The sequence below is a fragment of the Rhincodon typus genome, chromosome 3, assembly GCF_021869965.1.
Source record: "Rhincodon typus isolate 14 chromosome 3, sRhiTyp1.1, whole genome shotgun sequence".
Lineage (NCBI taxonomy): Eukaryota > Metazoa > Chordata > Chondrichthyes > Orectolobiformes > Rhincodontidae > Rhincodon > Rhincodon typus.
Genome location: NC_063334.1, coordinates 74,656,469 through 74,678,710, shown reverse-complemented (window position 1 = coordinate 74,678,710; position 22,242 = coordinate 74,656,469). Strand labels below are relative to the sequence as shown.

The 22,242-nt window shown below is 40.7% G+C and overlaps 1 protein-coding gene across 4 annotated transcripts in view; it reads left to right on the top strand.

Annotated features, from left to right (window-relative positions):
- The window catches only part of fer (fer (fps/fes related) tyrosine kinase), a 202,491-nt gene that overhangs the window by 103,283 nt on the left and 76,966 nt on the right, over nucleotides 1-22,242 (top strand). For all 4 annotated transcript variants that reach the window (XM_048594686.1, XM_048594692.1, XM_048594681.1 and 1 more), the window contains 2 exons: nucleotides 8,917-9,009; nucleotides 17,219-17,422. In XM_048594686.1, coding sequence (XP_048450643.1) covers nucleotides 8,917-9,009; nucleotides 17,219-17,422 — 297 coding nt within the window. The remainder of the gene's footprint in view (nucleotides 1-8,916; nucleotides 9,010-17,218; nucleotides 17,423-22,242) is intronic.

The window sequence follows — 22,242 nt, the reverse complement described above, 5'->3', positions numbered from 1 at the left end:
GTTATCTCAGATTCTCCAGCATCTGCAGTTCCTACTATCCCAGAGACAGATGTTGGCCAGGGAGCAGGGAGGTGCGTTAAAGTGGAAGGCAACAGGTAGCTCAGGGTCTTTCTTGCAAGCAGAACGTAGATGTTCTACAAAGCGGTCGCCAAGTCTACGCTTCATTTCCCCAACGTAGAGGAGACCACATTGTGAGCAGTGAATGCAGTAGACTAGATTCTTGGAAGTGCAGGTGAAGTGTTACTTCACCTGAAAGGTATGTTTGGGTCCTTGGATTCTGGGGAGGGAGGAGGTAAATGCGCAGGTGTTGCACCTTCACCGGCTACAGTGGAAGGTGCCGTAGGGCTGTGGGGAGGTGTTGGAAGTGTGGACCAGGGTGTCCCGGAGGGAATGGTCCCTGCGGAAGGCAGACAAGGGAGGGGAGGGGAATATGTGTCTGATGGTGACGTCTTGCTGGAGGTGGCGGAAATGGCGTCTGATGATCTTCTGGATGTGGATGCTGGTGGGATGGTAGGTGAGGATAAGGGGAACCCTATGGATGTTGCGGGAGGGAAGATGCAGAGACTCCAAAGACCACCCTGATAGGGCATCGATGTGTAAAAGGATTGCGCCCTGGTTCCCTTGCTAATTAAAAATGTCTGTCTCGGCCTTCAATATATTTCATGACATGGTCTCATTAGCCATCTGCGGTAACGAATTCACAAACTCTGCCCTCTGTGAGAGTAAATTCCTCCTCAGTTCTGTCTTAAACAGGTGACCACTTATTCAGATTACAATCTCTGGTCCTTGGCTCTCTCACAAGGGGGAACAACCTTGCCCCATCCAACCTATCAAGCTCCCTAAGAATCTTGTATGTCACAATAAGGTCTTGTCTCACTCTTTTAAACTCCAATGAATGCAGGCCTAACCTACTCATCCTCTCCCCTTCAAACAATCCCACCATACCCAAATCAACCTAGTGAACTTTCTCTGGACTGCCTCCAATTCCATTTTATCTTGGAGAAGGAGATCAAATGTGTTCGCAGCTGTCCAGCTGTGGTCTGACTAGTGCCTTGTCTATCTTCATGAAAGAGGACACAATTTCCCAGAAGTGTTAATACTATGGGTTTTGAAAGGGAGGAATTGGGGAAAATCTGTACTATCTTTTCAAAAAAAAAAGTGCTGGAGAAATTAATGGGCTTAAAGGTTGAGAAACTTCAGGGCCTGATGATATGCAAGCCAGAGTACTAAAAGAAGTGTTCATGGAGATTTTGGATACATTGGTCATATCTCAAACTGCTATAGACTCTGGAGCATTCCTATAGATTTCAGGTTGGCTAATCTAACCCCACTAGTTTAAAAAAAACATAGGGGAAGAAAATGAGATACTTTCGAACCACTTAGACTAATAGGTGTAATGTGAAGTCTATTCTAAAAGACATAATAGCAGAACTCTTGGAATCCATTAGCAGGATTAGAACAAAGTCAGCAACAGTTTATGGAATGATAACCTTGTTTATCTAATCTTTTGCAGTTTTGAGAATCTAACTGGTATACTGGTAAGGGAGAACCAGTGGATGTGTTGAATTTCAAGAAGGTTTTTGATAAGGTTCCCTGTAGGAGGTTAGCGGACAAAGTTAAATCACATGTCTTTGAAGGTAAACCGACATGGGTAGAGAATTGTTTGGTGGACCAGAAACATTGACTGGGATTAAATGAGTCTTTTACTTGGTGATAGATCAGTAATCTTTGCACAAGCAGTTGGGAGAGAGCACATCTGGAGTGAAGCACAGCCTAAGTATATTTGAGTGTTTCTGGGAATTTGGAGCACTGTGGGAATTTGGTACAGAGTGGAGGAGGTGCTCTTTGCTTTTGTTTTGGTTCATGGTTTGTAAGTTCTTTTTAACAGGAGAAATTGAGGCCCAGGTTTGGGGCTCCAGCACAAATCAAAGTGACATCACAAGAAAACCTTAAGTTCATTGGTTGGTAATTCTGTTAATTTGAATATGTGTTATAAATTGCTTTTAGATGAACAGGAAAAATATTTTACACATTAAAAAATTTAAACTTGTAGGAAATTGGGGAGAAAAATAACAAAAATGGCAAACTGGTTGTTGGGTTGGGAACCTACCTCTAGAGGCTAACTCTAAATAGCAGTTAATTAGAATTCAGTTGGCAAATGCCTAATTAAGCATTCAATCTCTCGTGAAGTTGTAGGCAAACAACAGCCTCAAATAAGTTATCCATTATTGGTTGTACTTCAGTTCTGTCAGTGAGCTGGGCTCAAGAGATAGAAGAGCTTAATTTTAGTTCGTTCAAAAGCCGCCTGTTTCCAAAGAGTTAAAATTGGGCCCAGTATCTCATTTTGCAAGATATTGAGTCTTCACTATGGGGGGGGAAAAGGTCCATTTCTGAACAGATGAAATATGGTTATTGACTGCAAAATTGAAGAATTATCAGCAGCATCAAAAAAGGGTAAAACAAAACAAAAAAATCATTTTTCACAATTCAGTTTCAGAACTTTTTTGCAGGAGAATATCTTGCAGTGAGTCGTGATTGATTCTGATTCTGTGCTTTGTAATCCAATAATTAGATTCTACCTTTTGGGGCCAATGGACAAGTGCAGGGGAGTATTGAATGCTTAATTTGTCAGTATTGCATGTAGTTCTGTTCATACATTATGGGTATCCACAATGTGAGGCTACTTTCATCTGCTGTGAACATCACCAACTTCTCCAAATGGTACTTCATACTGGTTTATGTTTAGTCCTTGTGGCTAAGAAGTTATACAACCAATCGCAAAACTTGTGTGTTGGAATCGAAAAACTTACCTTGTGATGCTGTGAAATGCTTCAAATCTGGAATTGAAATGCAAGCCTTTTTTTTATATTTGAAAGCCTAGAGTTTACTAAGTAAATTAAGCATAGAGAGTTTTAATTTGCCACTGTAGACCTGAAAGCCCTGATTTTTCAAATTAAACAAAATGCAGATGCAGGAAATGTATATTCAAATATTGTATTTGAAAAACAATGGTAGTTGCCTTTTCTCTAGGATGGGGGATTTCAAGTCTAGAGGGCACATTTTTATGGTGAGAGGAGAGAGATTAAAAAAAGACACGAGGGGCAATTTTTTTACAGAGGTTGGTTTGTGTGTGGAATGAACTTCCAGAGGAAGTGATGGATGTGGGTGCAATTACAGCATTTAAAAGACATTTGGATAAGTACATGAATAGGAAAGGTTTGGAGGGATACGGACCAGGAGCAGGCAGGTGGGACTAGTTTAGCTTGGGATTATGTTTGGCATAGACTGGATGGACTGAAAGGTCTGTTTCCGTGCTGAATGACTTTATGACTCTATAACTCGCCATCTGTGGAGAGAGAAACAGATTTTCAACTCCAAGCATTAACTCTCTTTTGTTTGGAATGGGTCAGATTCATGGATTTGATGGACGATTCACTGTGTTTAAATGGTTCAACTTACTGTCTCATTGTTTGTACCCAAAGTAGGGCTGCCAACTCTAGATGAAGACTGATCTGTTCGTGGGGCATTCTGACAAGATAACATTTGATCTTGTGATATTAAATAAGGAATTCAATTCCCTAGATCCCCATCCTTTAGAACCTGCATAATGGATGAGTGTAGCACCACAACTCTTAGGAAGCCTGATACTATCTAGACAAAGCAGCCTGCTTGATTGATACTACATCCACACACATTCAGCCATTCCACCATTGAATAGTAGCAGTAGTGTGTACTATATACACAATGCTTGGCAGAATTTCCTGAGAACTCCTTTGAGACCATCTCCAAACTCATGACCACTGCCATGTGGAAGGAGAAGGGTAGCAGATACACAATAACACCTCTGCCTACAAGTTCCTGTACAAGCCACTCACCATCAGATTTGGAGGAATATTGTTGTTCCTTCAGTGTCACTGGATTAAATTACTGGAATTAAACTCCCTTTGTATCTATGCCACATGAAATGCACAAGTTCAAGAAGTCAGCTCACCACCATCTTCTCGTTGGCAGCTGGGGTCGGCAATAAATGCTGGCCCATCCATCACCCACGTTCTGTCACTGATTTATATATAAAAGTTCAGAGAGCACTGTTTCTATCTCATTGAATTTGCCAAAGGCCTACACTTACCTCTCATTATGGCTGTACATAATAACTTGAATTCTGACGGTGCTGGTTGTAGACACCCAGAAAACCAGCAGCGAGATAACCTTGTGAATCACACAAAGAACCCCAATTCCTATTATGTTGTTGAACTGCGCTCGATTCCACCTTTCCAGACTGATCCCAACTGTGTTATCAGTCTTGGTCCCAAGCTGTGATGTTTGAGGGAGAGGTGATAGTGGAGTGCTGCATTTTGAAATTCAGAGCTCTCACCTCCCAGGCTTCTAGAGGCAGTGCTGAAGAAAGTGACTTCTGATTTTTGGGGTGAGCCCACTTATTCCAGAAGGTTGGGGATGAAACCTTTCGACAAGTCTACTCCCACTTTACTACTTGTAATCCAATTGCAATAACTCACTACTTCATTCCACCTCTTGTTGTTAAACTAGATTATTGTTGAAAAAAGAAGTCCAGTACTCTACAAAACAGACGCAGGAACACCAACTTGGACAATACTGATGTGAACATGAATCGATGCTACATGTTCAGCAGGGTGCTGATTTACTTTGCAAGTGGCCTTTGGTGAAGCTGTTACCTTCTCTGCTGGAGTCCCTCAGGATAGTGTCCTCGATCTATCCATTTTCAAATACTACTTCAGTAACCTTTGCTCCATTATACGATCAGAAGTGGCGATGCTCAGTAATGATTGCATAATGTTCACCACCATTTATAACTCCTCAGGTACTGAAACGGTCCCTATTCAAATGCAGCGAGACCTGTACAAGATCTAGGCTTAGACTGACAGTGACAAGTAACATTCAGGCCCATTCAGGCCACATAAGTGCCAGGTAATGACCATCACTAACAAGTGAGAATCTATACACCATCCCTTGACAGTCACTGGCATTACCATTACTGAATCTGCCACTGGCAGCATCTTGAGTTACTATTGACCAGCAAGTGAACTGCGCTGACTATACAAATACTGTGACTACAAGAGCAGGTCAGAGGCTAGGAATCCTGTAGCAAATAACTCATCTCTTGACTCCCCACAATATGTCATCAACCAAGGCACAGTCAGGATTGTGAGGGAATATTCATCACTTGCTCCAACACTTTGAGCTTGACACCATCCAGGACAAAGCAACCCAGAATATTTTCGTCAACACAGTAATAGATGCCTATTACTGACACTGCTGGTCTCTAAACTGCATAAAGTGCATTCCATACAAGGTTGAAACATGCCTTCTACTTGTGGAATAGAAATATCATGCAACCCTTAGAGTCTAAATATTTAAATGTCCCCTGACAGTTCCTTCAGTGTTGCTGGGTCAAAATCCTGGATCTCGCTCTCTAATGGCATTGTGGGTGGACTTATATCAAATAGACTGTTGTAGCTCTCTACCACTTTCTCAAGGGCATCTAGAGATGGGTGATAAATGCGTGTTCAATCAGTGAAGCTGACATACAATGAATGAATTAAAAAAGGAACATTATTCTCTGTTTCTATCATTTAGCTTACTTTGTATGCATGTGGTTACTGTCCCTTTTTAACCTTTAGATTCCAGCTTCCCTGAGAAGCCTATTATGTGGTATGCTATCAGATACTTTTTGCAGTCTATGTCCACTACGTTAACTCTGTTGCACTGATCAATCTTGTCTGGTACCTTATCAAAACAACTCAGTTAAGTTAAATTAAACACATTTTGCTTTTTAACAGATCCAGGCTGGATTTTCTTAATTAATCATCACATTCAAATTGAGCAGCTTTTCCTGGATTGATATTTCTCAATTTTCCCACCAGAGATTTGTTACGACCCACTAGGGTAACACCACATAAATCAAACCCCATTATTCCCACATGCTTTTTTTTTAAAGCTACATACAATGTCCCAATTTATCTGACATTCAGGCCTAAGTTACTAGCATGGACCTAGTTTCTCTGCAAACCAAGAGTTATTATTTATTACAAATAGACTGTAGTTACACAAAGAGAGTTGTATATGATTGGCATATAACACTACTAACTAAACTCTAATCCCCATATAAACGCACACGTGTGCACAGATGCACAGACAAACAAATAGGGAAGGAAAAGAGATTATGGATAGAGGTTAAAATATAACTGTAAAGTCAGCTCAGTTTGTCTTAGCTTGCTTGGTCCATTGTTTCAATGATTCTTCAGCTGTCCAGAACGCTTGTTCAAATGTCTTTGTTTGGATGCTTCCATTGGTTTGTAAGAAGTACAGAGTCACTGACTCACTTGGAAAATGTCTCTGATTTATCAGTTCATAAGTCACAGCTTGCAGCAGTTGCTGAAGAAAAGATAACTAGCTTTTTACAGGTTTCAACTGGGTTTTGACTGCAGAGAGCTGACAGCATCTGAGCTCAGAAGATCTGTAACCTTCTTTTCAATCAGCCTTATATGATGTATCTCATGGATACAAGTTGCTTGCTTATAAAACACTGGTTTTTAAAGCAGTACTTTCTCACTTCAATCTGCAGTTCTTCTAAAAATATGAAGTCATGGTCCTTACACTTCAAACTGATTGGCATGAAAATATTGAGTTTCTCCTTGTATCCTTTCGTAAATGAAGATACAGTATAATACTTGGATTTCTCCACACGTCTGTCATGGCCCTCTTGTCAAATGTATATAACTGTTACTTCTGTACTGTCTGTCTTACCCCACCCCATAGGAAACTTTTGTCTGATAGAATGGCCCCTAATCTTGCATATTTCTGAAATGTAGGTGATACGTTTGATACGCAATTGCCTGTGAGAAATTGTCTGACAATAGGGTCTACAATGTGCTAAAGTTTGCTTTCGAAATGGAAGCGTCCTAGAGCTCCTTTTCTTTGACGCATTAATGGAAAATTCCACTAATGAGTTCTTTAGTACTGTCTGCCAAAAGTCAGTTTTCACTGCTTAGTATCTATGTAGGATTCCTAAAGATCCATGCACTTCATAGTAACTTCATAAATAGCATCCAAACCAACTGGTGCTGAAATAGCATGCTTGAAAGCTAACTTGTAGGAAGACAGTATTGTCACTGGATGAATAACCTAGAGACCCAGGCTAATGCTCTGGGGATATGGGTTCAAATCTCATCATGGCAGATATTGAAACTTGAATCCGTGAAGATCTGGGATTAAAGCCAGCTGAGCAACAATAATGTAACCACTGTTGATTGTTGTAAAAATCTGTCTGATTCATTAGCATCCTTTAGGGAAGGAAAGCTGTTATCCTTATCTGGTCTGGCCTACATGTCACTCCAGACCTGCAGCAAAGTGATTCTTAACTGCCACCTGAAATGGCCTATCAAACCATTCAGTTCAAGTGGCAGTTAGGGGTGGGCATTGTATCTTAGCCCAGTCAATGAGACCCACTTCCCGTGGATGAATTTTAAAAAAAGGCTACCCTGATTAGATTATTGCTCCCTGTATCTCACACAAAATAATGAATGAGCCTAAGGGTCGAGGTTTCAGACCTGAAAATTACCCAGTCGATGTCATCAGCTTGGAGGGTAGGTGTCTCAGAAATTTAAGCAACAGGTAAAGTTAGCCATTCCACTCCTCACTTCTCAGAAAAAAACTTGAATGCTAATATCCACCAACAAGGTGATGCCATCAAGCCAAACAGACGTTTTGCTTATCGCAAATATTGGGTCATCTAATATATGAATTTCGGTGCTGGTGTGATGCTAGGTATGTCAGCTGTATGTCCCAACAACAGGTGGATCATATTGAAAAACAAGTTCCTTCAGGTGTTCACGGCTAACTGATGTCAGCTTTCCTGCTCCTCTGATGCTGCTTGGCCTGCTGTGTTCATCCAGCTCTACCCCTTGTTGTCTCGGATTCTCCAGCGGCAGTTCCTACTATCTCTGTATTTCATGCGGCCTGTGTTTGCAGAACTGAGAACATGGAATCAAATCTACTGCTGGACACAGATTAGACATCACTTGCTCAACAATTCAGATTGTGCAAAGGATTATACTAAAACAACTAATTGAAGATTATAAGTCAGGCTTGCAGTGTGGCTCAGTTACAGGTGCCAGAAACTACATATATTTGCCATGCAGGACCCCATCCTTGGCAAAGAGCAAGAGGATGTCCATGCATTGCAAGTTTGTCGGCTGAACAGAAGTTTGGGGAGCTGATATTCCCTTCTGCATTTCCCATGACAGTGTCTTGACCTGTCAGAGTCCACCTGCCTACCAATCATCACCCTTTTCTCATCCAGTTTAAATTTTTGATCTTTTTTTGAGATTTGATATTTTTGCAATTCTGCCTTAATAATTACAAGACCTTAAAAGTGGCTTATAAAATCACAAGGGGCATGGAGAGGGTGAATAGGCAAGGTCTTTTTCCCGGGTAGAGGACTCTAAAACTAGAGGGCATGGGTTTAAAGTGAGAGGGGAAAGAGTTAAAAGGGACCTGAGTGGCAACGTTTTCCACACATTAGGTGTTGCGTGTATGGAACAACTGCAGAGGAGGTTATGGAAGTGGGTACAATTACAACATTTACAAGGCATCTGGATGGGTACATGAATAGGAAGGGTTTAGAGAGATATGGGCTAAATGCTGGCAAATGGGACTAGATCAGTTTAGGATATCTGGTTGACATGGTCGAGTTGGACCGAAGGATCTGTTTCCATGCTGCATAACTGTATGAATGGATAAAATGAATAGGTTTCGAAGGCATATCCTGTTTACTCAGCAGTGGTAACCAAATTAAATCCTAATCTGGTTTTTGCAGTAAACTATTGAAAATGAATGGAATTCGTTTCCTGAGATGTTTTTGCGTTTTCTTTTCAGGACAAAGGAAAAGACAAGGTTTCAAAATTTGACTCCATTCGACACTCCATTGCTGGAATGATAAGATCGCCAAAAAATTATTTGAGTTCATCTGTAAGTTAATAGTATTTTCAAGCGGTCATACTATTTTGATAAATCATGTATAGTTAGTTTGATTTAATAACTTTATCAATTCACAAGCCTTACATTATCCTTTGCTGTATTCGCTGTACATTTCTTGCGTTTTTGTTAAATTGAATCTCCTAATGTTGGTGGACATTGCTGGAATGGTTGCAATTTTCTGCCCTGTTGCGTAGACTAGTTGTAGGTGATAGTGGAGTTTCTTCGACCGTTGTAGTGCATGTGAGATTTATCATGCAGGGGTTTCCTGTGCGTCAGTGAACAACTTGGATTCCAACAAAAATTTGTGAACTTCACAAATATTTAATCAGTTCTTTGACTGTGGTTGGCTTTTTATTTGCAGATTTTCTCTATTAACTTAATAATAATGAACTGCCTTCTTGGATTTGATCTCAGATTTTCCGGAATATTCGTCTGAATAACTCTGAATAACGACACCATTATCATACTGTATAATTCCTAACTAATTGTATGAACAAAAGTTGGTTTTTGATTTCACAATAGCATGTTTAGGTATATTGGGGAGAATACATATTAAAATTTCAAGAATTAATTTACCCTGATGTTTTTCTTAAGTAGAATTAAATAGTAGTAGTGGATATTTGAGAGAATATTTTCTGTTTTCATAGAACATTCCTACTACAAAGAAAAATTGTAAGAGGAGGACCCACCATCCATGATTAAATAAGTTAAGGAAGACATTAAACTAAAGGAAAAAACATATAATTGGTCAAAAATGAGTGACAAGTCAGATGTTTGATCAAATATGAAGAACAGCAGAGAAGGACAGCAAGATTAATCAAGCGATCAGAGTATGACAGGAAGCTAGCTAGAAGGTAAAATGGAGAGCAACAGTTTCTGCACATATCTAAAAGTGAAAAGGATAAGTGAGATGAGACATTTAAGTTATGATTTGAAAAATTGGGACTGTCGTCCCCTCAGAAGAGTAGTCTAGGAGGTGATATGATACAAGTTTTCAAATCATACATCTGCACAAAGCAACATAGAAACACAGAAAATAAGAGCAGTTACAGGCTATTCAGCCCTTTTAAGCCTGCTCCGTCATTCAGTATGATCAAGGCTGATCTTTCAACTGGGTGCCCTTCTCCCCATACCCTCAGTAGCTTTCCCTCCTTGCCCTTTGATCGCTTTAGCCCAAAGAACTATATCTAACTCTTCCTTGAAAACTTTCAATGCTTTGGCCTCAACCGCTTTCTGTGGCAGAGAATTCTACAGGCTCACCTTTGTGAGTGAAAAAATTTGTCTTCACCTCAGTCCTAAATGGCCTACACCATATCCTTAAGCTATCATCTATGTGTCTGGACTCCCTGAACATTGGGTACATCTTGCAATTATCCTATCTAGTCCTGTTTGAATGTTCTAGGTTTCCGGAGATTCCACCCAACCCTCCCTCCCTTGCCAATTCTTCTAAACTCCAGTGAATATAGTCTCAACTGATCCAGTCTGACTTCGTAAGTCACAGTTTTCGTGGGCACAGTTTTAAAGTGTGAGAAAAGCAAATGTGAGACTAGAAAAAACCTTTGAATTCAGCAAGTAATTAGGCTCTGGAATGCATTAGCTTGAAGTTCAATGGATGCAAGTTCAATTGAAGAATTCAAGAGATGTTACGTGATTATTTCAGGCCAAATAAATATACAGCACAATGGGTGAAAGGAAGGAGATTGTCATTAAGCTTAAATGCTTATAGAGTTGGTGCAAACTTGGCCCCTTGAGCTTGCTCCACAATTCATTAGCATGGTGGCTGACCAGCTTTCCTCACATCCACTTTCCTGCCTTCTCCCCATAACTCGTGATTCTCCTACCTGATCACGAATCCATCCATCTCAGTCTTAAATATACACAAGAACTCTGCTCCCACAAGCTGTGGCAAGCAGTTCCAAAATCTCAGAACCCTCCCAGAGAAGAATTCTTCAACATCTGTCTTAAATTGATACCCATTAATAGTTAGACTATGTCCTCTAGTCCTAGACTCTCTCAAGAGGGGAAATGTTCTCTCAGCATTTACTCTGCTAAGGCCCTTTTGAATTCTACATGCTTCAATTGGGTCACGTCTCATTCTTCTAAACTCCTGTGAGTAGAGTCCCAGTCTGTTTAGACAATTTCTCCTTACCAGGGATCATCCTAGTGAATGTTCTTTGAACTGTCCCTAATGTCACGATATTTTTCCTTAAATAAGTGGGCCAAAACTGTTCATAGTACTCCAGATGTGGCCTCACCAGCACCTTGTACAGTTACAGTAAGACTTCCCTACTCTTGTACTCCAACCCTCTTGAAAGAAGAGCCAACATTCCATTAGCCTTCCTGGTTACCTGCTGCTCCTATGTACAGTCGGTTCTGCTATAACACGTTTTTCTTCAACACGAATTGGCTCTAACGCAATTGAAGAATTTAGACTGCTATTTGTAGAACGTGAACTTTCCTTACCTATATTGACTATAACGTGATTCCAGCCCCATTAATTTATATAGTGCGGCTATTGCGCGATTTTCTTATAATGCAAGATTGTATGAGAACGGAACCATCATGTTATATCAGAACCGACTGCAGTAGCTTTCTTTGTTTCATGCACGTGTACCCTCAAGACCTTTTGTGTTGCAGCTTTTCTCTGTTTAACTAATACTGTTCTTTTGTTCTCCCTTTCAAAATTAACATCTTCATGTTTTCCCATATTACGGTCCATTTGCCAACTTCTGCCTACTTCGTTAACCTATCAATATCTCTCTGTAAACTGTTTTTATTGTCTCACAACTTGCCTTTCTACCTATTTTTGTGTTGTCTGCAAATTTGGCTACAGTACATTTGCTTCCTTCCTCCAATGGGAGGTTCTGCTAATGCGAATTGGCTGTAACACAACTGGCAAACAGGGAATGCTGTTTCTAGAACGCGAACTTGTATTGGCTTTTACGCAATTCCATCGGTACGTGGAGGTGTACGCGTTGACATCACGATTTTTTTTCACTGGCTTTGTCCTGAACATGTGCACTGTTAGTGCCAAAAGAGTCTGCGCTGGCATCACGTGATCATCGCGCTTTCAATGAGAGGTGCAGTGCTTTTTTTTCTTCTGCAAACTGCCATGTTACCCACAAAAAAAAATCCTGCCTGCCTTTAGCGCTAGCAGTGGCTGGTTTGCTGGTGTTAAGAACCGCTATGCTTTTCATAACATTAAAGTTATGCGGTGAAGCTGCCACTGCAGACGAGGAGCATGCGATGGCATTTCCTCCCATAGTTTAAAAAAAAAGTTAATTGACGGAGAAGAATCATAGAATCCCTACAGTGTGGAAACAGGCCCTTCGGCCCAACAAGTCCACACCAACCATTGGAGCATCCCACCCAGACCAATCCCCCTATAACCCACCTAATCTACACATCCCTGAACACTACAGGCAATTTAGCATGGCCAATCCACCTAGTCTGCACATCTTTCAAGGCTACAACTTAGATCAAATTTTCAATTTGGATGAGACAGGTTTATACTGGAAGCAGATGCCATCAAGAACCTACATTTCTATCGATGAAGCACATCCTCCAGGCTTTAAGGTGGCAAAGGATAGTATGAATGTGCTGATGGGTGCCAATGACAGTGGAGACTTGAAGCTTAAGCCTGTGGTGGTCTACCACCTGCTAACCCGCGAGCTTTGAAAGGTTACCTTCAGTCTACTCTACATGTCTGCTTGAGGTCAAACAAAAGGTTGGATGAAGGGACAAATTTTTTCTGACCTTATTGTTGATGTTTTGGAAGATGTTTTTAGAAAGTCTTGCAAGAAAAAAAACATGATTTCAAGATTCTCCTTATCCTAGATAATGCACTAAGCCATTCTCCCATCATTGGTGAGCTTTCTGAAAACAACAAAGTGCTGTTTCTACCCCCAAACACAACTTCTGTCCTTCAACACATGCACCAGAATGCAAAAGCTGTTTTTAAGGCTTATTTTTAAGAGGCTGATTCCAGCCACTGAGGGGGATAAGGACAGTGTTCTTCAATTTTGGAAGAACTGTAACATCAAGAATGCAATTGACATTATTGTGGATGCCTGCGGTGATGTCAGTAAGGACTGCTTGTGTGTAGTTTGGTGGATGTTTTTCCCAGATTTTTTCAAGATTTCAAAGGCTTTGATCTGTCAGAGGAACTCCCAAGAATCAAAGAACGTTGTGCTGCTCTTGCAAAGCAAGTTGCATTTGAAGAAGTGGAGAGCTGCTTGTGTCCCACTATGAAGACCTCTCTACAGCAGATCTACAACAACTTGTCACTGAGGAGGAAGTTAAAGCTGGAGATGAAGAAGTAGTAGTCCAGGATGTAGCACCATGAGAGTTTTCCATTTCTATTTCCTCTTCTATCCTGAGGGAAATTGAGAAGCAGTTTGCTGTTTTAGAGGACAACGAGTACAGTGCAGAATGCAGCAGGGTAGAAGTTCGTGGAATAAGATTTTATTTGGCACCCTATGAACAGCTTCATCATGAAAAAAGAAAAACGGCAAAGCAGCAAAAACTGCATTTTTTTTTTAAAGTCAATCCCTAAGAAACAGCCAGAAGACAATGAACCACAGCCATCCACTTCTGGGTTAACTATATTTTCGCCCTAACCCTGCAACCACACCTGCACCTGAAGGTGGTGGTGGTGATGATGAAGATGACCCTCGGTTTCTGCAGTAGCAATACAGCAACCTCAAAACCTCCTCCCCCATCATGTCATCTTGACAATTTTTCAAGATAAGGTGTTAAATTTACTTTTATTTCATTGTTAGATATGAATTAAACATTTATTCAAAAGTGCTATCCTTTGTGTTAGACTTTTGAGTGATTTTTTTTTTGGTGGTCTGCCCCTAACCCTGCATTTCCCATAGCACCGTTATATTTATAACACGATTTTCTATGAAGCAATGTTGCACAGGAACGTGACTATCACGTTAAAGCCGAACCCTGTATTTCATAAACAGTTGCGGTCTTTGCACTGATGCCTGTGGAACCCCATTGGTTGCAGGTTGCCAGCATGAAAAAGAACTCTTATCTGCACTTGCTGTTTCCGGCTCATTAACCAATTCACTATCCATGCCAATATACTACTTTCTTATTAGTTGATCTTTTGTGAGGTGGCTAATCAGCTTAAAGTTACCCCCTTTCGGCCTCCCTTTTTGAACAAAGATGTCACATTGCAGTTTTCCAATCCTCCAGTGCTTCCCCAGAGTCCAAGGATTTTTGGAAAATTACAACTGTCTGTACAGCTGATGCTTTATTGGTTGATTTACCTCATCGATTTGTATGCTGTATTCCTTCATACCATAGTCTGTTTTTTACTTCCAGCATCTCTTTCCCGCTTCCATTGTCTCTACTCTTGGATTTACTACAATTTCCCAAGTTTGTTTCCTTGTTCCCACTATTTAGTAAATACAATGTAAAGTTGCAGTTGACAGGATAAGTAACTGCTTTGATAATTTTGAAGAAAACAAATAAAAAGTAAGGACTACTTTGCATGGTGCAATAACTAGTAGTGGCTTGCTACCTCCTCTTTGGGATAATTTGACATAAAACTGATCTTTAGTTTAAACTGGTCAACTAATGCCCTTCAGAATCTAACATCCTTACTTTGCCTTGTCCATATGTGACTCCAGACTCCCTGCAAGTAGCGGACATTACCTTGCATGCCATTCAAAGTGTTAAGTCCAGCATTACGTATGCACTGGAAACCACAAAGGCACGTCATGCGATGCTTTCCTTCTATTTATCATGGAAACTGTACCAATATTCAATACACACCCAAAAATGTTCAGTATACTCCCTGCATCATATAGTGAATGTCTCACACCCCTCCACCACTACCCCTGAGAATGTATTGTGCCACCAAAATAGGACAGATCTAGCAGAAATGGAGGTATGGCAGTATGCACTGAAGAAGACATGGCCCTGAAGGTCCTCATCCCTGACTTTGGACCCAAAATAATTTCATGGTTTCAGGTCAGACATGAAAAAATAAACTTACTGACCGTCTACTATAGCCCTCCTTCAACTGATGAATCTGTGGTGCTCCGTGATGAGCACCATTTTGAAAAAGCACTGGGGATAACAAAGGCACAGAATTTACTTTTGGTGGAGGACTTCAATATCTGTCACCTCGAATTGTTGACTGGTATCAGTACTGATTGAAATGGATTATTCCTGAAGGACATTTCTGTCAGACTTGCTCCATGGTCTGTGGTGTGAGACAACAAGTCACAAAACCCTACGATACCTCATCCTTGCCATCTCCTTGTTAGAAATATATCTGCCCAAGGCAATATTTACAGTATTAGTACATTCCAGGTGGAAGGTTATTCCTGTTGTCTGAAGACACCATTTTGTTGTGTGACAATATTACTTGCTGCAAAATGGAATAGATTTGGAACAGATCCAGCAGATGGTAGTGAACCACATTCTTGAACTTTTTTTCTTTCCTGCAATTAATGTGGTGAAGTTGTATCCACAGTGCTATCGGGGAGGGAATGTCTCATTTTTGACCCAGTGATAGTGAAAGCACAGCAGAAAGTTTTCAATAGATAATGTAGTGAAAGTCTGTTAGCACATCAACTTCAGGTCCAGAAAAATCAGACAATGTGAACTGACCCATGGATACTTGATCCTCTGCAGGCACATGTAAGAAAAGGACCTGAGATGGAGATGGGGGGTTGTAGTTGGAACCAAGAGTGAGGAGGGTCCAGCTAGGCTTGCCTGAGGGAGCATTCAGGTAAGGCAAGATGTCAGAACTTATGTTGGTTGTGGTGCTGTTCCAATCACTTCATAAGAAAACCATGGCATTCTTTTCAGAATGAGACTTTGTGTTATACAAGAGCTCTTTCGTTGAAAAGACACTTTATTTTTAATATTTCTGGGAGGACTTCAGGTTGTGAAGGATGATGGAAAAGTGGATTTGTTTCAAGTTTCGTGGAAAATACTGGTGTGGTGTCTTTTAACACTGTTTAAAAGAGGCTATTGAAAGGTCATTGTGGACATTGGCAGTTTTGTTTCTTTTAAAGAAAAATCTTCCCAGAAATCACGTGGTTGGTGATAACTAATTGTTCTGCTCTAGACCCTGCTGAGGCTGTTTAAGCGATAACTGGCTTAGAAAGGATCTTGCCCATTCTGCTTTTTGGTTGGGGACAAGAAACCTGCAGGAATGTCTGCCTAGCTGATTTCTCCCTTTTCTGAAAATAAGCCCTTCTTGTTGAGTTCAGGATGGAACCCATTTGTTGTTCTGAAAGAGAATTGAAGAAACATGTTATTGTTGTGGAGAGATAGTAGGAACTGCAGATGCTGGAGAATCTGAGATAACAAGGTGTAGAGCTGGATGAACACAGCAGGCCAAGCAGCATCAGAGGAGCAGGAAGACTGATGTTTCGGGCCTAGACCCTTCTTCAGAAAATGATGAAGAAATGCTATTGTTGTGTTCCTTGAGTAAGCTTTGTCTGCAAGATTCAATGGACTATAGTTCCTAATTACTGATTTGTGCATACATTAAAATACCAGATTGATTGAATTTAAAACATTCTATGCTTTATCCTGCCTTCAAGAATAAACCATTGGACAAAACATTTTCTCAAAAGAATCAATTTGTGCAGAGAATGGTTTTTTTCCTGTGTTCTGAAGAGTATTTGTGTCTGTTTTTGGGAAATTTAAAGGGCATTATTGACCCTGTACATTAACTTATTCAATGAAGCTGCAATAATTGTTAAGAAACCTGGTTGATAGATCTTGTAGTTTTTAAGCTTAGACAGATAATGTATTGGACTGGCCAAATTAGGAACCGAAAGAAGTATGTTGTGACCTGTGGAGAAGAGGGACTAGAGTTCCAGTGCATTCCTCCACCCCTCATCATAATAACATGTAATAACAAGAATGTTGATACCAAAGAAAAGCCACAAATGTAATTCAGAGATGCCTTCCTATTTTATTGGAAACAGAACTCTGCTCTTCAAGTGAACTTGCAGTAACTTACAGTGCAAGTCCAATACTATACTGCATTATTTATAAATTTCATCATGCCTTTGCCAATGTGTGTTTGATTTCTTGTTATGCATATTAAACTATAACAATTCTCTGTCTTATTTAAAATATTGTTCATTTTTTTTTTGCTTTACCGCAGTACTGCAGCATATTGTTGACGTGTCAAAATTCAGAAACTCTTGTTTTCCAGTTCTTTGATGTGATGCCTACCAGTGAGAAACCATTAGCAGAACAAGATTGGTATCATGGAGCAATTCCTCGGATAGAAGCACAAGAGCTGTTGAAACAGCAAGGTGATTTCCTGGTCCGAGAAAGCCACGGCAAACCTGGTGAATATGTTCTTTCTGTTTACTCAGATGGACAGCGCAGACACTTTATCATCCAGTATGCAGATGTAAGTGTAGTCATTATTGTTTTTAAGAAATATCACAATTAAACTGATTTATTTCTTTTCATCTGTTGCCAACATTTTTCTTCAAGCTTTTATTTTAAGGCTATTTTGAACTGACTGAATGCAGTATTTTGAACTGACTGAATGCAGTATTTTAAGTACTTCAAGCTTTTACAATCTCCATAGAAACAATTAACTAATTATAAGAGGGTTAGTTAATGTTCCAGTGATCTGCACAAAGGATCATACATCAAGTTTTCATGTTTTAAGACTTTCAGTGCAACAAATGAGCCAGGATTTGACATCGACTAAACATGACTCAGTAAGCAACGAATATAGAAAAATACAGAAAAGATGTTCCTTACTAAGTTGTTAAAATCCTCAGCAATCCCACCATGTTTAGCCAATACATCATGCTCTCAGTAGAATTATAGCCATGTAGGTACAAATCCAAATCATTCTTGGCATTTTGACCGGTTCCTTTCTCCCTGCCACAGTCGAAGTGAATCTTCTGGTATCCTATATAAATAAGCCCCCTTCACTCAATCATCTTGGCATAATTGAATGGACTGCAAATCACAAGTTCCATCTTGGTAACAGTTTGGTTATATAGGTCTCCACAAATCTCATGTTTATCTTTCTGCACAGAAAAACACTGGCAAGCATTATGCTGTCACAGGTGTTCCTGCCCTGCCTTGTATGCGTAATGGCATCTCTCACTTTGTCTTTCTGCAGAGCCTTTGAATCTGTAACTGTAGCAGTGGTAAGGCCAGTTACCTCTTCCTTTGTGTTCATGTTTTGAAACTCATACCTGACTTTCACTTCTGGGAATCATGGCAGTCTGGTAACAGGTATGGGCCTGTATCCAGACAGACTTCAGCTCAACTCCACACCTTCCCATATTACATGGCATTCTGTTTACCTTAAATTATAAAAGACAATGTAAAACATAACATATTGTAAAGGTGAGTACACTTTGATGCTTCAGGAATGTTAATGAGGCCATCTGAAAGATATGGGCATGTTTTAACCTATTTTTTAAAATATCTGCAGATGTGATAATCTTGCAAGTTTATAGAGTTTTGAAGAAGGGCTCAAAAATTAATTTTATAATCTTCATATTAAAACTTTGGCTTGAATTTGAAGAAATAATAGTTACATTAAACATAACTCCCAAAAACTTGAAGTCACATGGCACCAGGCTATAGTCCAATTTGGAATCTCAAGCTTTTGGATTGCTGCACCTGCGCTCCGAAAGCTTGTGATTTCAAATAAACTAGTTGGACTATAACCTGGTGTCATGTGACTTCTGACTTTGTCAACCCCAGTCTAACACCAGCACCTCCACATTATCGCTAAAGCTTGTCCACCGTCTACAGCGTACAAGTTAGGATGGTGATGGAATACTGCCCACTTGCCTGGATGAGTGCAGCTCCAGTCAAACACGCTCAGGGGAAGCTTGATACTGTACAGATAAAGCAGCTCGCTTGATTGGCGCCACATCCACAAACGTTCACTTCTCTCTACTGCTGATGCTCAGGAGCAGTAGTGTGTACCATCTACAAGATGCACCGCAGAAATTTACCAAAGACATAGAGAACGCCTTCCAAACCCACTTCAAGCCCAAACCCTTTCAAACCACTCACCATCCTGACTTGGAAATATATCACAGTTCCTTCAGTGTCATTGGATCAAAATCCTGGAATTCTATCTCTAACGCATTGTGAATCGACCTACTGCTGTACAAGAGTGCAACTCACCACCACCATTTCAAAGGATGGCCAATAAATGCGATGTAGCCAGTGATGCCAGTGAATAGAAAAATTGAGGATGGTTTTGATGCAAATCGTATACATTGTATCAGAACTTCTGTCATTACTCCATACAAATGCCCCTCACAAAATTACTTCTCTGGATATGATCTTATTGTTTTCTCTATAATTTTAGTTGCTTCTAAGAATGAATTATATGGTTTACCATATTGACAAGTTTAGTGAATGTTTTAAACGATTGTGCTCCTACAACAGCGTACTGTCTTTTTGCACATTTTTCCAATGACCCTGCACTCTACGTGTTGCTGGAAAAAAAAAAGTCATTTTGTCAAAGCTTCTCATTTATCAAGAATTCAAATTCTAGGGGAACGTCAGCATTTTTACTGCATGAGATGAGAGTGCTGATTGATCAGCAAGTGGACTATGAATGGTAGAGGCATTGCTGTGGAGAATTAACCCATTAATGTTGATTGACAATGAATAGCCAGGCTTTGTTTAAATTTTAAACCAGACAGGTTGACTCTGATTGGTCAGGACATAGCCATTGGCTGGTTCATTTCTCATGGCAGTCACTTATTTTGTTTCGTTGAAATAGGCACAGTGCATGTACGTGGTCTTTCTGTCTGAAAATAACAGGACCCTATGTAGCTTTTCAATACACATAAGTATACCACATTGGAAGCAAGACTGTCAATCCTAAATTGGGTGTCAGGGTAATACTTCATATTTGGGTTATTCAGCAAATGTTGTCTCATCACAAAATCACATTTACGCCGTTGCTAGTTCTGCAACCATGGGTTGGTTGGGTACGTCAGTGCCTTGCTTGTAGTAGGCAGCCAAAATAACATGATATTTGACTTGGTTCTCTAGTCTTTGAGATGTACGGATCACAATGGCACTGAAATCCATTTCCCGCATGACTCATTTCTGTCACCGACACAACATTTTTTCAGCCTGATGGCAGCATCCTATTAGTGGGGAACACCATCTGTCATGCTTCATGATAGCAGCAGTGTAAAACTTTTCTTTTATCTTTTGCTGAATCTTTTGATACCTTGCCCTTCCAGCATAATCTGTAGACTGGACTGTGTAATGTGCAACAAGAAATGATTGATTAGTGTATCCATTATCTCACAAGCCAGTTTTGATGTTAACTGTTTCAACGTAAAGTTAGGATGGCGGACAAATGGCTCTGGCCCTATTTATAAGATTGCTGAGAAGGCCAAACTGGTAGAGACAAAGATAAAAATTGTTGGAAAAACTCAGCAGGTCTGGCAGCATCTGTGGAGAGAAATCAGCATAAACATTTTGGATCGAGTGACCCTTCCTCAGAACTGATGGTAGCTATGAAACTGTCGGTTCGTATGCAGAAGATAGGATGGGGGGAGGGGGTAGAGCCCAAAGAGAGAGAACAGCAGTTGGACAGACAAAGGAGTGGATAGTGATCTGGCTAGGAGGATGAATAGTCATTAATGCGGATTTAGTGGTTGACAATGGGGAGTGTGTAATAGCAGACCATGTCATAACACAGTAGGGGTGTTAGTGTTAAGGCTGTCAGGTCTCCAAGCAGAAAATGAGGAGCTGTTCTTCCAGCTTATGCTGAGCTTCGCTGGAGCGCTGCAGCAAACTTGAGACAGAGATGTTGGCCGGGGAACAGGGTGGCAATTTGGAGTGACGGGCAACTGGAAATTCAGGGTCTTTTTTGCAAGCTGAATGCAAGTGTTCTGCAAAATGGTCACCCAGTCTATGGTTTGTTTTCCCAGTGTAGAGGAGACCACGTTGTGAGCAGCGAATGCAATAGACTAGATTGTGTGAAGTGCAGGTAAAAGCACTGCTTCACTTGGAAGGTGTGTTTGGGTCCTTGGGTATTGAAGAAGGAGGAAGTAAACAACAGAGAACTATTTCCCCTGTTCCCTCCAGGACACCCTGGTCAACTCTTCCTTCACTCCCAACACTACTGCACTCTCTCTCATACTCACGCACACTCTCACGGCACCTTCCGTTGCAGCTACAGAAGTTGTAACACCTGTCTGTTGACCTCTTCCCTCCCCAGTATCCAAGGGCCCAAACACACTATCCAGGTGAAGCAGTGCTTTGCTTGCGCTTCAAACATTCGCTGCTCAAAATGTGGCCTCCTGTACACTCTGGAAAAGAAGTGTAGATTGAGTGACCACTTTGCAGAACACTTGTGTTCAGTTCATTAAAAAAACCCTGAATTTCCAGTTGCCTGTCACTTCAAATCACCATCCTGCTCCCTGGCCAACATCTCTGTATCACGCTTGCTACAGTGCTGCAGCAAAGCTCAGTGCAAGCAGGAAGAACAGTTTCTCATTTTCTACTTGGAGACCCTACAGCCTTCTGGATTCATTATTGAGTTTGACAACTTTAGGGCTTGAGCTCTCCCATGTCCGTACCCCCAACCCACACAAACCAAGCCTTGTTATCACAGTCTGCTATTACACATCCCCCATTGTTAGCCACTATTAGTTCCCCTTAATAGCTATTCACCCTCCTTGCCAGATTGTTATCCATTCTTTTGTCTGTCCACCTGCTCATCTCTCTCTTTGGGCTGTATTCCCACCTATCGTTTACTCCTTTACTCCTTACCCTCTCCTCCCACCTCATCATCTGCATATAAACCAACATTCTCCTAGCCAGCATCCGTTCTGAGGAAGGGTCACTCAATCGGAAACGTTAAGTCTGAGTTCATTCCACAGATGTGCCAGACCTGCTGAGCTTCTCCAGCAGTTTCTACTTTTGTCTGATTTACAGCATCTGCAGTTCTTTCAGTTTTTATTTAGGCCAAACTGGTAGCTCATGGAACTGTAGGAATTCCAATTTTTACACTGACAAGTGAAGGTAGGTTTATAGTAGACATTTATGGAGAACCCCTGGCCGATTTCTCGATTAGGACATCAGTGAAAGGGAACATCTTTAAAAGGCACCAGTTAAAGATTAATTTGAGCACAGGATAGAACTCACTTAGACATGTTGGAAATTGTGGTGTGTGGCTGCACTTTCAAATACAGCAAGTGCATCATCAACATGTTG